The sequence below is a fragment of the Rhea pennata genome, chromosome 6, assembly GCF_028389875.1.
Source record: "Rhea pennata isolate bPtePen1 chromosome 6, bPtePen1.pri, whole genome shotgun sequence".
Taxonomy (NCBI): domain Eukaryota; kingdom Metazoa; phylum Chordata; class Aves; order Rheiformes; family Rheidae; genus Rhea; species Rhea pennata.
The window spans coordinates 620,083-636,285 of record NC_084668.1 but is presented as its reverse complement, the minus strand read 5'-3'; the positions used below and the strand labels follow the sequence as shown (position 1 = coordinate 636,285).

At 37.0% G+C, this 16,203-nt stretch overlaps 1 protein-coding gene across 4 annotated transcripts in view; it reads right to left on the bottom strand.

Annotated features, from left to right (window-relative positions):
• Window positions 1–16,203, bottom strand: part of CCDC148 (coiled-coil domain containing 148) — an 83,693-nt gene that overhangs the window by 32,935 nt on the left and 34,555 nt on the right. For all 4 annotated transcript variants that reach the window (XM_062578773.1, XM_062578777.1, XM_062578775.1 and 1 more), the window contains 2 exons: window positions 13,996–14,134; window positions 12,252–12,458 (listed from right to left, as the gene is read on the bottom strand). In XM_062578773.1, the coding sequence (XP_062434757.1) occupies window positions 12,252–12,458; window positions 13,996–14,134 (346 nt within the window). The remainder of the gene's footprint in view (window positions 1–12,251; window positions 12,459–13,995; window positions 14,135–16,203) is intronic.

The following is a 16,203-nucleotide window of genomic DNA, read 5'->3' as shown; positions in this document are numbered from 1 at the left end:
AGCAACCCACTGGTGTAGAGGGGGTCTGTATAATAAAAGTCATTTTTGGAGCAAAATCGCCCTTGGAAAAGGAGGCAGAAATACACTACAAACCACAAAATGCACTACAAATACAATAAGCAGATAGAATTCAAATTCTAAGCAAGAATTCCCAATAATCTTACTGGTTGTGCAATAAAGTTGGTACTGGAAGTCGTAAGTGAAAGGGACGGAATAAAATCCGTGATATCCCCACTCTGATCCTTTCCAGCTCTCTCTTCCAACAGCACTTTCAGAAATCTCTCAGATTCTTACTATTTCCTGAAATATTTTTGCACACCTTTCCTTATTTTTCTTACAGTATGCAATTCTCTTTCTTTATTGAACTGTTTAAGACTGATTCTAAGAATTCCTAGGAAAAATTTTAGAGGATTTCTTCAAGAAAAGTAAGTCCACAACTGAAGATGCTACATAGTGACATAAGTACTGCAAAGTTAGTATGAGTAAGTTGACAACATTATTTCAGCGCTACTAAAAGAATCAGCACTTTTATTGTGGAATCACTGTGCAAGTAAAAGCAATAGTAGCAATCAGTGTTGCAAGGCCAGAAATGTTGAAATGTGATTACAAGAAGACTACATATTCAAATACGGTTTCAAGGAATATAATATAAAAATAATTCTACATATAAAACAATGAATAGGGTGCATCTACAAACTATATCTGAGAACTGTGGGACAAATGTATGTAGTAGCAGTTCTGCAAAGCGTGTAGGAAATCCAGCAAAGTCAAACAGCCAGGAAGTCTCATTTCCTGCCTCACAGGTGAGATAGTACAGACTGCCTGAGCTTAGTATTGCACAGTATTGTGCATGTCAACTCGGTCAAAAATTGGTATAAGTAGCAATAAAATTCCTATTGTATGACTAAGCCTCAGCTTAAACTTCTGAAGTTAGATACAAATTTAGAACACTTGAAAACAAAGAACAAGCTTGTCCATGTAGATTCCAAATAGGTCAGAACCACTAAATAACCTTTGAAAAGAAGGAGTTCCAAATTGCATGGGAATCTGCATCCACTCCCTGTCCTTAGGCTTATTCAAGTATTCAAGTTAAAGAGCCCCCTAGGCTACAGGTCACGCTAAGGTTTTCTTACAGCTACTGCAATCAATATCTGTATGAAGCACAAAAGAAAAGAGGAAGCTCAGGAGTAGTCCAAAAACACAACGAGAAATGTCCATAGTTTAAATAAACAAATGATCTCCTATTCCCAGCACAGGCTCCTCCTCTTTCTTACTCTCCTTCCCAACTTCATTATATCTTTGCCCAGCTTTTACACCCTGTTTTTCACTGAATATGAGAGTTGAATTGAGAGTTATCCCATTTGTGTTAAGTTTGGGATACCTCTCCATTTTTCTAGAAAGCAGCTACAACACATGGGGTGGGGGAGAAGCCTCTTAATTGCCACCTTGGATCTATAAACAACCATGACATTTTTCCTTCAAGTTTTTAAGAAAAGGACTGCAGCCTCATAACAGGCTGGTGCCCATAGGAATTCTGTTTACAAAAAAAAAAAGTGCATTTTAGAGCCATCCATTTCTAGTGAGTTCCAAAAAAAATAGAGAATTAAGAAAAACATATGTAAGAGATTATTTTAAAAAGGTATAAAAAGTCATAGACAAAGAATTCTAGGATTGCAACAAGGTATCTTTAATAAGGCTATTCTCAGTTCAGTTCCTACTGGACACATCACCCACTCAATGAAGATGATTTAGTGAATTTGGTAAAGTTTTTATTTCTCAACATAAGAGAAGGTTATTACTTTTTATCTACTGTAGAACTGGCCAAAGAGTGAAGTGAAACTGAGATAACTAGAAGATTAACATGGAAAATTCATAAAAAGGTGACTTTCATTACTAGCAATGTAGCCTCTTCACTTGCAATACAGCTTACTCACGAATACTTCAGATAGTGGTGCCTGTTGATGCATGTCTCTTGCCTCCTTCCCATTCTAAGGGGGAAATAAAGGAAATGTTTACAAGAAAAGAAGGAAGGAAATGAAGAGGAAAATATAAAATTAAAGATCTATCCCCTGTAGAAGAGCAAGGATTTACGCAAGTGATTTCTATTAATAGAAAATAAACACAAATTTCTCTTGTGTTAATGGGATGATGAATCTGTTAGCCTCAAATATTTTACAAATGGAACAGAGCAATCACAGAATCAGTAAGGTTGGAAGGGACCTCTGGAGATCATCTAGTCCAACCTCCCAAAGATTTCCTGGTGCTGGTTCCATTGGGACTTAAACCTAGGACCTTCAGCATTTAAAGCAGATGTAATAACCACCACACTATCCCTCTACCCAAACAAGACAGCACTACTCTTACAAAACTAGATATGATGGCACTAATTAAATAGAAATGTCTACTCAATGACAACTCAAACATAATGCATTTCTTTAAAAAAAAAAGTTTTCAAACTTGCTTGTATTCACTCACAGTTTCTTCCTATTACAAACTCTACACCCACTACTCAAACCATTAAGACCTTCTGGTAGGAAGTAGGCAAAATGAAATGAATATATGTTGTGGAACATTTTTATCTCCAGAATAGAATTGCAAAAGATTCTCCCAGAAACAAACACGTGAGCCTCCACAACACGTGCACAGCGACTCTGACACTCTCAGGAAGTCATGGTTGAGTATGCTCTCTATAGATGGCTTGGGCATGCACAAAAAATGTGAAATTTAAGGGACACTAGACATTCAAACAGCAAGTGGAATCATGTTCAGACTCTATAAGGCTTAATAGGACAAACCAGACAAACAGTACAAACTAACGGTATTCTACTTCTGACTGTGATTAATGAGATTTATGAAAAGTATTAAAATATTTTGTAATGAAGTAATTAAGAAATAATGTTTGCTTGTTTTTTCTAATTATAGTCAGAATGAGGTTATCTTCTGAGATTTACACTGAAAGTTCACATCCCTACTAGATTTTGTTCAATACTTTTGAGTAGCTTGCTTGTCTACAAGAAATAATTAAGAAAAGCAATGCTACTGTCATCAGAATTAATTTTGTTCCATAAAATCTATCCAAAAATCAGAAAAACGGATGAAAATAATTGTTTTGGTCATCAATAGAGCTGTAAAAGTTTTGTTCAGCTATAAAAACATTCAAGTCTGAAAAGGAGATATGCGGGGAGAAAAAACATTTGAGCATAACCCTCTTTCAAACCTGACCAGTAAAAAGATGCATTACTTTTCAGTTAAGAAACTTAGTCACGAGGGCTAGGATTGGTAGCTGTTAACCTTGCAATCCAACACAGGATCAGTTTCAGTGCCGGCGAGCTAAAATATTGTCACAGCATCTCTGCTCAAGACAATGTGCAATCAGGTTAGTTTTTGCAGCCTGTGTTTGTACTTCTTCTCTCGTCAGTCGCTACTATGATGAGCAAAAAAAGGTCCTACAGCGGGGAATGTCAACATTTTATTAACATGTTTAAATATAATGTAGACTGCCTTAAATATTCACATACGCTTAACTTAAAATTACATTTCTATTTACAACTATTCACCTAAATTTGCTGTCCTTTCATATACTCTCTCTTCTATTTCCTTCTGCAGTCTTACGAACAGCTCTTTTGATCCTTTACTACTTTTGGAAATTTTTAATGTGAATTATTCTGCTCACTTGCCTGAGGTGTCACTTTCCTGGCTCCAGTAGGAAGGTAATTCTCCTAAGAAAATAAGGTTAGTGTGATCTGCCTGCCTGTCTGATCATCCACCCGTAAGGACTTTCAGAGATCATTGGACAATTTCAACTAAATTTGACAGATACATGTAGGTCTGAAATATAGTAAGATCCTACAAGCTTCCACAAATTTAGCAGTCAGGTAAAGGAGCAAGATCTAATCGATGTCCCAGGGAGCTAAAGAAAAAAGCAAACAAACAAAAAAAAAGCCCAGACTTTTTCAGTTTGATTGGCAGTGGCTGACATGATAATCAGCACATACGTACTGACCAAGCAATCAATACATAGTAGCCACTAACAACAGCACATACTATCTTTTGTCTAGACAGGTATTGATAGGAATAAAGAAGAAACTGAAGTTCATGCAGAGGAATTGGGTAAGAGAATAAAAAGACAGAGGTAGGGCTTCATCAGTCCTGCTATTCAGTGAACAGTCAGTTTTGGTTTCCTGATAGATGCGAGTACGAGAGAGGAATTATTTCAAAGATTACAATTTATTAAGTACTGCGGTGAAATTTTCACTCTTCCTTTCACTTGCCTCATCCAAGCTGTAATAGATGTCAGTAGATGGGACCACTCATTTTAATTAATTAGCTTGATAACATTTAGCATCTTGCTTATTCATTGGTTTGTTACTTCATTCACTTCATTAATGACTCCCAACGACAACTTTGATATGACTCCTTCAAACTAATCCTAACACCATAGACTGAAACACAACCCACTCCCATGACAGTACCGAGCTATCCAGGCAGCTCCTCACGGACACTACCTAAGCCTCTGAGATAACCACGCCATCATCTTCTCTTTATTTGGCAGGCCTATTCACAGCTGCTTACAAACTAAGATGATGTCATGCACAAAACTATCTCGACTTGGAGAATTTTTATGTAATTCAATTTACTGCCAATTAACAGAAACTTTCAATCACTGATTTGGGTACTGAGAAAATCTGAAATATTAAACAAAACTTAGAGAAACAGCTTTCCTTTCTTGTCCCCAGACTCAGCTTAATTCAAACACCTCTCCTTCACCTTTCCTAGTCTCAGTTGCCCTTGTTTTCGCCATGGATTATACTCAGTCCATCGCAATTCCTTTGTTGACACAAAGGGCAGGACGGAAGGTTGGGATCATGTGCGGACAGCTTCGTTCTGCCCCTCCTTATTTCTTACTGGTTTTCCTCCTCTGCTTCTTATTTTCATCTGCTCCAGCACAGTCCTCCCCTGGTGCAGCCACTTTGGCAGCGTATCTGCTCCAGCGGGCATCACCAGCAGGCCACAGACCCCTCCGAGGTATACCTCCTCTGGTAGAGTGCCTCCTTCCAAGACCATGTCTCTAGCTGCGTCCCTAGCAATGTCACCTGCTGCACCTTCTTAAATATGCCTGGGCTGAAGGCCATGCTGTTAGCTGAAGTTTTCGTTTACATGGGTCCAGAGCCAGCATAGTGTAGTCCATGGCCTACTCCCACACAGGTCACCCCTGCACCCCCTGCTACTGAAACCCTGCCATTTATGCCCAATATTTCAGATTATGCATGCAACGGTGATAAGCTTCCTCAGAAGAATGGACAGAGCCACATCCAGCTGAGTTACAGGTAAACAAGCTTCTCCTTGTCAACTTAACCGTAGTAAGCAGCTGTGTGACTGACTGCTTGCAGCCTTTCCCAAATAAAGATAAAACCTATCAAACTCAAATCATCATGAAAGCATTTTTCAAATTTGTATGTTATCAGCATAAACTCATAAACCTTCAATAAACTATGAAGGTGATGTAAATTAATTCATTTTCCATGCAAGTGGCATGGTACAGGGAGTCCTCTACTGTGGCTCAGCTAATAGCTCAGTAATTATGTAAGCTGATCACTCACACTTACCTATATATTGCCTCACATAGTTATCAAACTTGAAATATATTGTATGCAGCTAACAACTGTCTGATAAGAAAGTGTGCAGTTATACATTATATTGCAAACAATTTATGAAACAGGAAATACACATAGCGTCTGAACTTCTGTTTCACTCAGATTAGTATTTCCCAAAGCCCTCTGAAATACAGTGTACAGATCTGTGTGACAGAATGACCATCTTTTCATTTATTTTTGTATTCTCTAATATCTTTTCCTTAATTAGCAAAAAGGATAATTATCTTTTTCACTTGTAGCTTAAAATATAGAGAACTTAATATCAATCACTTTTGTTGTGTGTGGAACAAAAGAGGGTGAAGTTATAAGAACATTTTCTGCCTTTCCATTGCGGCCTCATGGTTGCATCAACTTAGAGCAGCGAACTACACCAGGAGGTAAGAACAAGCACTGTGCGGTGGTACCCACTTGAATTTGCTTTGTCCTCAGACAAAATGTTCACAGAGAACATTTCAATAGATTTCAACAGAGAGTTCGATACAAGCAGAAATAACAACAGATCACGTAATAAAGTACATGAGCCATAGGAAAAAGGGGGAAAAGAAAGTAGGGAGAAAAAAGCAAGGAAAAATTACAGAGACAGTCTCTGCCTGTTCTTCAAGCCTACTTGCATGTGAGCTTGATCCAGCCCAAAAGCTGTGCAACTCTTCAATGCTATGCTGACCTCAAACTAGTAAATCCAAGTTTACTAGCTCTAAATTAAAAATGTACTTTGAGTCAGGGTTGACTTATCTTTGGTGAGGCTTAAAATCTTGGATATTTGGCTCACATCCACTTTGGAGAAATATCATAGTGTCCTACAACTCTTAAGTTCACCACATACTTCCTGAATGAGCATATGTATTTAAAATTTAGGTTATTAAATTTTGTTTATATTTCTTGTTTACATCAAATAGATCCAACTAATTCAATGATCAATATTCAATGTTTCTGAAAAAGAAAATTCTCCTTTTAAATATTTCACTAATTAGGCAATGTTATACATTTAAAGAAAACCTCTTCCCTGCAAAATGATCAAATTGTAGCCAAAGCATTAGATTTGACAGCTACCTAGACTTTTTTTAAAAAATGTTGTTGCAATATTTCAACTTTTGATATCCTATGGCTATCATATCATTCAAGACAGTGATTTGACTATATGCTGAATAAGGAGGTACAGTTCTTCCAGGTTTACTGATATATTATTCAATTTAAATCTGTTTCTTCTCATTATACACAAAGGGAGTAGAAGAAAGGTAATCATAGAATCAGTAAGGTTGGAAGGGACCTCAGGAGATCATCTAGTCCAACCCCCCTGCTCAGCACGGGGAAAACTGGCCCATACGGGGATTGAACCCACGACCTTGGCATTATTAGCACCATGCTCTAACCAACTGAGCTAAACCTAACCCCCAAATTTGCAACATGCTTCTGATAATTTGTAATATCCCAGTTAATTCCACCTAACTGTTCTCCTTCTGAAATTAATTTATATTAGTTTTTGCCAGGATAAGGAATGCATGAGCTGCTTTCCAAAAATAAGCAATCTTTTGCAAGAGAATTTAGCACTAAAGTGGGGATTAATGCTGGAAAGCAAAAAGAGAAAGGAAAGCAAATATTTAACAGAAGGAAAGGAGATTGCTTGACGCTAAAGAAGAAAGAGCCCACCCTACGCATCATATAAAGGAAATTCAGCTGCCCTTTTATCTACTGCTGTAGGTTTTCCCTTGACTGTGCTTTTTAACGTGGTGCATATGAAGATGAAAGGAACTCGATTGCAAATACTTTAAAATACGTTCAATAGAAAAAGAATGTTTTGAGCACAGGCGAACACTTTGATTGCATTTCTAACTGCAGAACAGCTAGTACTTCTATCCTTCAAACACGGACTGGGAAGCAGCACCCTAGCTCTCTTAAAAGACCACTCTCTCACTTCATTTGTTTCCTGTTACTAAACTACCTTTTGACACAGAGCAACAATTTGTTTCATGTTGCTTAGAAAGAGGAATTTTACTAAAATACAGTGTCAGCAACAGAACCATGAAACTGGTTAGAGCCACACAGTATAAAGCATACCAAAGAAGAATGATTTTAATTACTTTTCTGAGGTGTAACCCCACCATGTTTTTGTTTTTCTTGTTTTCTGGGGGCAGAGGGTGGTTAAAGATATGTATGAGGAACATTTGCTCTTTAAGGGTACACAGTATATCCTCACTACTACTATCCGCTTCACATTTTATTTCATTCAGATAACTACCATATGATCCTCATGATTTATTTCACTTGAGTTTCTCGAGTTGTTTTGCGACTCCTCCTTAGAGGCTCTGATTTCTGTTAAGGACACACACTGATCTTGTGTGAGATGGAACATGCAGGAAGAATTTTAGAAATCTTTCCCCAAGTAAAAACTGCTATAAATATGAATTTAACTTTCCTGGTGCTCACCTGTTGTCAGTCACAAGGCCTGGAGCCTCACAGATGGCATAGTTCCTCTTAATACATTTAAAATAGCATTTTAGCTAATGTATTATTTAATCTGCTTGTTATTCCTTTATCCCTTTTGTTTCTAATTTGTTTGTTTGCTTTTTACAGTAGAAAGCTTACGCTGTTTTTGTTGCTTTAGTCATATTTCCACTTTAAATATGCTTGGTTTCTAATACATAATAAATTTATGTATTCACACAGTTCCATTAACTTTTACATATTAAGAACTTTTTCAGAGATGTATGACTCTTGTATAATTTTATTAAGAGGACAAACATGTTTGGGTGAATGGCCACAGAACCGGAATTCCAGAGTTCCTTCTTTTATCCTTTGCTGTATTAGAAGCTTACCAGGTATCCATGACCAAACCACTTAGCACTTTGTTATCTTATTGGCCACATTTACAAAATGGAGATTAGCAGTTTTTATGTCTCATTTTCTCCATTTGCAAGATTCAGATTTTACCCTGAAGGAATAAAACATTTTGTGATCATAAGTATTCTCTGGATGTAAAGAATCAGACTGAAGGGATATGGTTCTAGTCCCAGCTTTTACACTGCTTTTATCAGCTGTAACAGTGAAAATAAAAATATTATAATCTTTTGTAAAAATGATTTCAAGATGACAGATGAAAAGAGCTACATGAAAGTTAGGTGTTATTAGTGATTATTACTTACTATAATAAAAAAAATACTTAACATAGCCTGTCACATATTAAAATTACATTTCTTTCTCTTCTGTGTTGCTAAATCTGTAGTACAGTTAAGAAGAAAGATTTTTACATCCAGAGAAAGAAAAACTTTTTTGAAAAATCCCCCAAAACTCCAAGAAGCCTAGAAATTTACAATAAGATATCCCTTTCAAACAGAGTATGTTAAAAAGGCTAACTGGTTTAGTGACTGAGAAGTTAAATGAGGTGTCATATTCAGAGCCTAGACTTCTCCCAGTCCTCATCACTAATTGCTGCTTAAACAAGCCATTACAATTTTCATGTATTTTCAAATATTCTGTCTGCAAAACAGATCTACTGCATTTCAATAGATCTTTGCATTTCTAAAACTGTTTCCAAATGTAGCTCTTGCACGAAGTGTGTGTTTTAACTTTATTTTACAGATGCTGTAAATAGGCATAAGTGCAATGACTGTCTCTGAGATTAGCTAGTATAATGAAGAAGATTTAGATCTCTTACATTCAGGATGCATATTTTCACAAGCATACCTAGAATTTATTGCACAACCAAGCTATTATTATAGTTATATTTCCCCTTGAAGGGGTCATATGAATAAGATTTGCTTAAAATAAGCTTACCTAAATGCAAAGAATTAAGTCAATCAATGACAAAAAAGAAAAAGTGGGAGCACAACTCTATTTTCTGGTTTCCAGCTCTACACTCATTCCATTACTGAAACAAGTTCACTTTTTACCTCATCTATAGATTCTTATAATATTTGAGGATGGGTTTTTAATCAGTTTTAAATGAATTCAACAGACCAAGAGTTACTTTCGTAGCTGTAAGTAGCTGTCAGCTACTTACAACAGCATGACATTCTTTTATAGCATGTTTCAGAAGAACTAAAACTGTGTAAAGTATCAGTTTTCAAATACTACCTGTCAAATCCAAACAAAAAATATGGATACATTCAGAACCATATCTGCTGAAAAACTGCTAGTTCCTTGCTGAATTTCACCTTTCATCCTCTAGCCCTTTCAGCTATAGAGTTGTTCAAAGTAAGGTCACAATCATTTCCTTCTTTAATAAAAAAAGATATTTTTTTCATTCCTCTTTACTGGGGAAATAAGTGAATTGTTTTTGATCAAACTTTCAACATTTTAAAAGTCACCTTTGATCGAAAGCAATCCTTGAAAAGTCTAATAGGTTTAAGTTACAAGAAGTTCCAAGTTACTAGAAACAAGAGGTCAGAACCTAAACTTTCACACACTGTTCAATGGATCAGCAAGAATCTTAAGCAACATGAAAGCCAACATAACAGCTCCAACACTTTTGTGTTACTTTGGCGGGGGGGGGGGGGGGGGGGGGATGGCAGAGGCAGGGAGGCAGAGAAAGCAAAAAGATCAGCTCCCAAAGTTCCCAAATCTGGAATAAGTGGACCTTCCAGCTCTGCTACTGCAGGCACGAGACACATAGCAGTTCCAAAAAAGGGAGACCTGAAACTAGGGAAAAACAACTCTACAGAATCCTTCCTTGCATCACTTGGCTCCAGGGAAGTAGGAGTTAATCTGTAGTTTCTGGATCCCTGGAAAGGAAGCAAGTATTGGAAAACTTCTCTGGAGTACTGCCCACCCAGTCAAGCCCAGACAGTTTCCAAATCTGGTGATCATGTTCAAACCTTCCAATGAAAGACGACTGCAGAAACAGGAGACAGCAGCTTTATGTATTATCGCTATAGTCCAAAACTATCCTCAATATGAAAAATACTAATTAAAATATAGGATTACTCTAGTATTTTACCCTAGATGCAGCATTCTGAGAAGGATAAAAATCTGAAGAACTAGAAATCCCTAATAAACAGATGAGTTATGAGAACACAAAACTCTAGCAGGCTAAACATTGTATTCAAGCCCCTACTACTTAAAAGTCAACTTTATGCTAGTATAGTGATCTTACAAAGACAGAACATTTTCCAGATGTGGCTAGGCACAGGAATCTCTTCACTGACACACAATCAGTTCATCATTTTACGTGTATGTGCACCTATGAAAGGTGCAGAAAGGAGAGTACTCAGAAGGTCCTTAGAAACTCACTCCAGGTGATGTTTCAGAACAACTACAGAATGTTTCATTCAAAGCCAGATCTCAACCCAGAACCAATCCATTAGAAGAAGCGCAGCTGACTTTATAATAAAACTCGCTGAGCTTCTGCAGCAAGGAAGAGGAGGATTTGAGAAATTAAGTGCATCAGGTTAAAGATCTAGACAAAGATGTTTTGTGCAGAAAGCCACATTCTAATTTCATTCACAATTCTGTAATCCAAAGCAATTATTTTGAAGAATGTAGCCCGAAGTGGGAGTCTGCTTTAGCACTGTCTTTTAATAATATCCATTTGTATAAAACCAAAACCAACAGCTTTATATTTCACTGAAAGGTAAGTGTCCAACAAAGACAATATTAGTAAAGTGAGAATAATACCCTACCTATGCTTTCATATGTTAATTTCTATGCAAGTGGAAAAACCACAGAGAGCAGTTCAAACACATTTTTCATGTTCAGAAGAGTAATTATCCCCTTTTCCACCCACGTTAACACAGTAAAACACCTTTCAGAATATTTGTGAAATCTCCATAACAAAGCCAAACAAGCTGTGAGATCAGTTCAGGTCTTAGAAAGCATGCAGTCTTAAAAATAAACAGAAAGGTAGATATTCATTATTTTCTGAAAACAGACTAATATTAATACAAAAAAATGGTGACAGTGATTACAAATGTTTCACTAGCTGAATCAATCCACTCTTGAGCATTCTAATATTAAAAGCATAGATGAAGTAAATCTCTCATGATATAGGTATCAATTTCATTTTGTTGAGGAAGAAACCAAAGCACAAAAACATTAAGTGATTTTGCCAAGGTTAAACAAGAACCCGAAGCATCTGGTGCCAGACCTCTAACCCTGCGAGCTTTGTTACTCTCTCTCTCATACTGTAAACCACAGAGTAATTCTTGTGCTCCCAGTTCAAACTCTTAGATGATGCTCAAAAATCCATCAAAAGAAATGTAATCGCAGTCTTACAGAGATTATATGCACAGTATGACACTCATATTATGGCCTAAAACCTGCTATGTAGGATGGAACCAAAGTCTTAGTCAATACAAAAGACAAGCTGAGTTGAAGAGATGGTAAAACAAGTATGAAACAAGGATGTCTACTGGCGATGAAAGAGAACAACCTCAAAACCATTTGCAGGTCAGGCTTCACAAAACATTCTAAACTCTGCCAACGTACTGTAATTGGTTTTCCTGTAACTGCACAAAACAAATTAGGGTAGTAAAACCAGGACTGTGACATGCGCCTTCACTTAGCTTTTCTCTTCCTAAATATTTTAAGGTTTTTGCTTACAAATCTGTTCTTTACTGACAAATTCAAAATGAATGTACATGGTGAATTTATAATTGAACCTACCTTTGCTTTCAGATCAGCACAGAGCTCCTGTTGCTTTTGTCTGGTATTAGCCAATACTACTTTTTTCTCATGAGCAGCAGAGGCTTCAGCAACAGTGGTCACTGCCTTAAGTAAAAAGGCTTTCCTAGCCTGAGCCCAATTTAATATCAAAAGTTTACGCTGATTCCTAGTGAAACAATAACGATCCCAGGCTTTCTCATGAATGACCTAAAAAAGTAAAACATTTCAGGAACGTTTAAAACTACACAGTAATAAAATAAAACAATTCTATTTTGCAAACGTTTAACGTCATTGTTTTAATTATTACTACAACAATATTCCTATGGAATCCACAAGTTAGGGCCCAGAAGTATTCTGTCGGGTGTTAAGCACACTGCAACCTCCCAACGTTGACAGGCAGCGGTAGCACCCCAGCCTTACCCTGCTCTCTGCCTGTATCACAGAGCACTTTAGCGTCCTGAGATCCCCATGTTCTTTTCTGAACTACAGTTCTGGAATGAAATGCAATGGTCCCTTCTTACCCTAAATTATGCAAACATAAATATGCAATTTGGATACTTTAGTATATTTTTGGAGATACTGAACACTTTTTGTAAGATGAGGTTCTTCATAGCTAATTATCTTCTTTACAGAAATAGAGCTCTACTTAAGCGTTGCACAAATACAGTACAGATAAGAATTAGCTTTATTTTTTCTTTCCTAATTTCTTTATTTTTTTTCCTTCCTCTTCTAAAAATAGATCTCTCTGGTGATCCACTACTAGATCAAGCACTCAGTGCTTGTCCAATGATATTCTCTTCTTCAGAGAGGAGAAATAAAAGGATTAAAGTTTAGTTCTGCTAATATAATGCAAATATTTTAAGAATATAGCCTTAGTACTGTTTCAATATTTCTGTATTTGCCATGCTAGTACATACACTATTGATTCAAAGCAGAATTGTGATCCAAAACTCAGGATTTTTAAATTTTAACAAAGCTTCAAAGAATGATGAACGCCAAATAATAGTGGCTATATTTTTTAAATACACATGCAAAGCACATGATTATTTAGCCCAGTTCTCACATGCAGATGTTCTGAAATCCACAAGAACTTCTGTGAAACTACGCATAATCTACGCACTATTCTAACATAAGGAAGTAGTGGTCTAAAGAATGTGGAGGCAGAAAATATTCCAACTTTCTCTACAATACCCTGAAGTGATCTGGCCTTGAACTGAGCTTCTCTATTAGCTGCTTTGTGCATTTTCATTATGGAGTATAAAAGGAATCAGCAATCAATTTGAAAGGCATATGCAAATAAAAGTAGCTTCTTGATAGAAGGAGATAACTTTCCATTCTTCCTCAGGTACATGTGCCATAGACCAATTAAAATAACTAGCCCTAGACAGTGCAACAATATTGTACTTCCTCATAAAAATAACAACCAGAGAACCAGAAGAGCATGACATAACTATAAACCCTTACAGCAAAAGCAATACTAGCAAACTAACTTAGTGAATTTGGCTGTAAGGGTAAATGGAACTATAAAATTTCCACAGTGCTTATTTTGAAGAAGTAATAGATTTTCATGATGCATTTTAAAGACAAAGACATCCATTCTTCCTTGCACAAAATAAAGTTTCTTTCAGAATTAAGAAATTTTATTATAAAAAAACTTTCATAAACAATTCTTTAATACAAGTGCTTACTATACACTCTATAGAAGAATTTATATAACTGATCTAGTGTTTAAAAGACCACTGACCAGATCACGCCTAGATTTGTGAGGAAGATATCTCTGCAACACATCAAGGTACAAAGTCCTTCTTTTCTGAAGATCACTTGGATACTGGCGGATAACAGTCTGATAAATCCACTGATCATCATCTTTCCAGTTAATATTCCTACAGAAATTCAAAACAATCAGCCCCTTAAAACTTTAAAAGGAGATTGGATTTTTTATTTATTTTTATTTTTTAAAAAAGGACCTAACCTTTAAGTGTGCTTGATGCTGACACCAGCCTGACCCTGCAAACTTGATGCTGGATGAGAGTTGAGAAATTTACTCTAATGAAACAAGGAAAACACTTATATCACTTTTCTAATGTGACCATGATTGTGTGACTATTTAAATTAACTACTCCTTTTCTAACCTGACCTTCTATTAAGGAATAATAATATTTTTCTCAGATAAATTACATTAATGAATAGTCATGTTACATAGAAAATACAAGAAAAAAGGAAAGCAATCAGAACCTGTATTTAAGCATCAGTAAAATGATCTCATATCGGCATGCAGCTAAATAAGTTAGTTTAAAAACAAACTACTGAGAGCCAAAATAATATCACCAAAGCATAAGATTTACCACATTTAAAATAGGAGATGTAATAGTCAGTATACATTCATGTATTTCAGAACAGCAGAATAGCAAGATTTAACACAAGACTAAAACACAGTAACATAGGACTGGATATTAGATTTTGTCCTCAATCTGAACCTTACCTTGTAGAGATGAATGCCAAGTTTTTATTTTCAGCATTAATATGAGAGAAGCAATACTGAGTCAGAACAAAAGGTCTATTGAGTCCAGTAATCTGTTTTCAAAAGTGGCTAAAAGCCTTGAGAAAATTAAAGAGTAATCACATGAATCTAAACCCCATTGTCTCCACTTCCACTGCCAAATTCCTGCAGTCTCCACCTGTTTGCAACTCTTGGACTTCCTCAGCCACTAGTGGTGTCTTGGTATTTAATAGCCTTGTACTCTGTGAGATATTAGGATCATTTTATCCTTGTGTAGGTAGAAATATCAGATATTTAAAAAAAGACAACCAAATTGCTTTTATGTGAGATGCTTATATGTAATTAATACTAAACTAGATTCTGTGATACCATCTAACATTATAATTTCTATAGAGTAAACAATTAATATAAGTATTTAAAAATAATAAATCAATTTAACTTCTCTTCAAAAGATTTTAGACAGTAGAAACAATATATAACCAACATTTGTACAATATTCTGGAACACTGAAAGAGGGAAAAGGAAAATATTCCTAGACCTCTTATAAAAACTGAACGCTTCACCTAAGGACATCTCAAGAATGCAAAGATACAACATTCCAGTTTAACAACCCGTTTTCCAAGTAATGTACTGTCATATAAGGGTGCCCACTCTCCTGGTAACATGTATACCACCTCTTTTTTTTTTTTCCTACTGGCTTGTTTTGCTGTTAAAAGTTGCCATGTAGTTGGACTGAGGTCTACTTTTCTTAACTTATCATAGAATCAGTAAGGTTGGAAGGGACCTCTGGAGATCATCTAGTCCAACCTCCCCTCTCAGCAGGGTCACCTAGAGCATGGTAGACAGGGTTACATCCAGGTGGGCCTTGAATATCTCCAGAGAAGGAGACTCCGCAACCTCTCTGGGCAACCTGTGCCAGGGCTCCGTCACTCTCACAGGGAAGAAATTCCCCCTCACGGTCAGGTGGAACTTCCTGTGCTTCAATTTCTGCCCATTGCCTCTTGTCCTGTCACATGGGACAACTGAAAAGAGTTTGTCCCCGTCCCCTTGACACCCTCCCTTCAGGTACTTGTACATGTTGGTAAGATCCCCCCTCAGGCTTCTCTTCCCAAGGCTGAAGAGGCCCAGCTCTCGCAGCCGTTCCTCGTAGGGCAGATGCTCCAGCCCTCTGATCATCTTCGTAGCCCTGCGCTGGACTCTCTCCAGTAGCTCCATGTCTCTCTTGTCCTGGGGAGCCCACAACTGGACACAGTACTCGAGATGAGGCCTCACTAGGGCTGAGGAGAGGGGCAGGGCCACCTCCCTTGACCTGCTGGCAGCACTCTTCCTGATGCACCCCAGAAGACCATTAGCCTTCTTGGCCACAAGGGCACATTGCTGGCTCACGGTCAACTTGTCATCCACCAGCACTCCCAGGTCCTTCTCTGCAGAGCTGCTCTCCAGCAGGTCAGC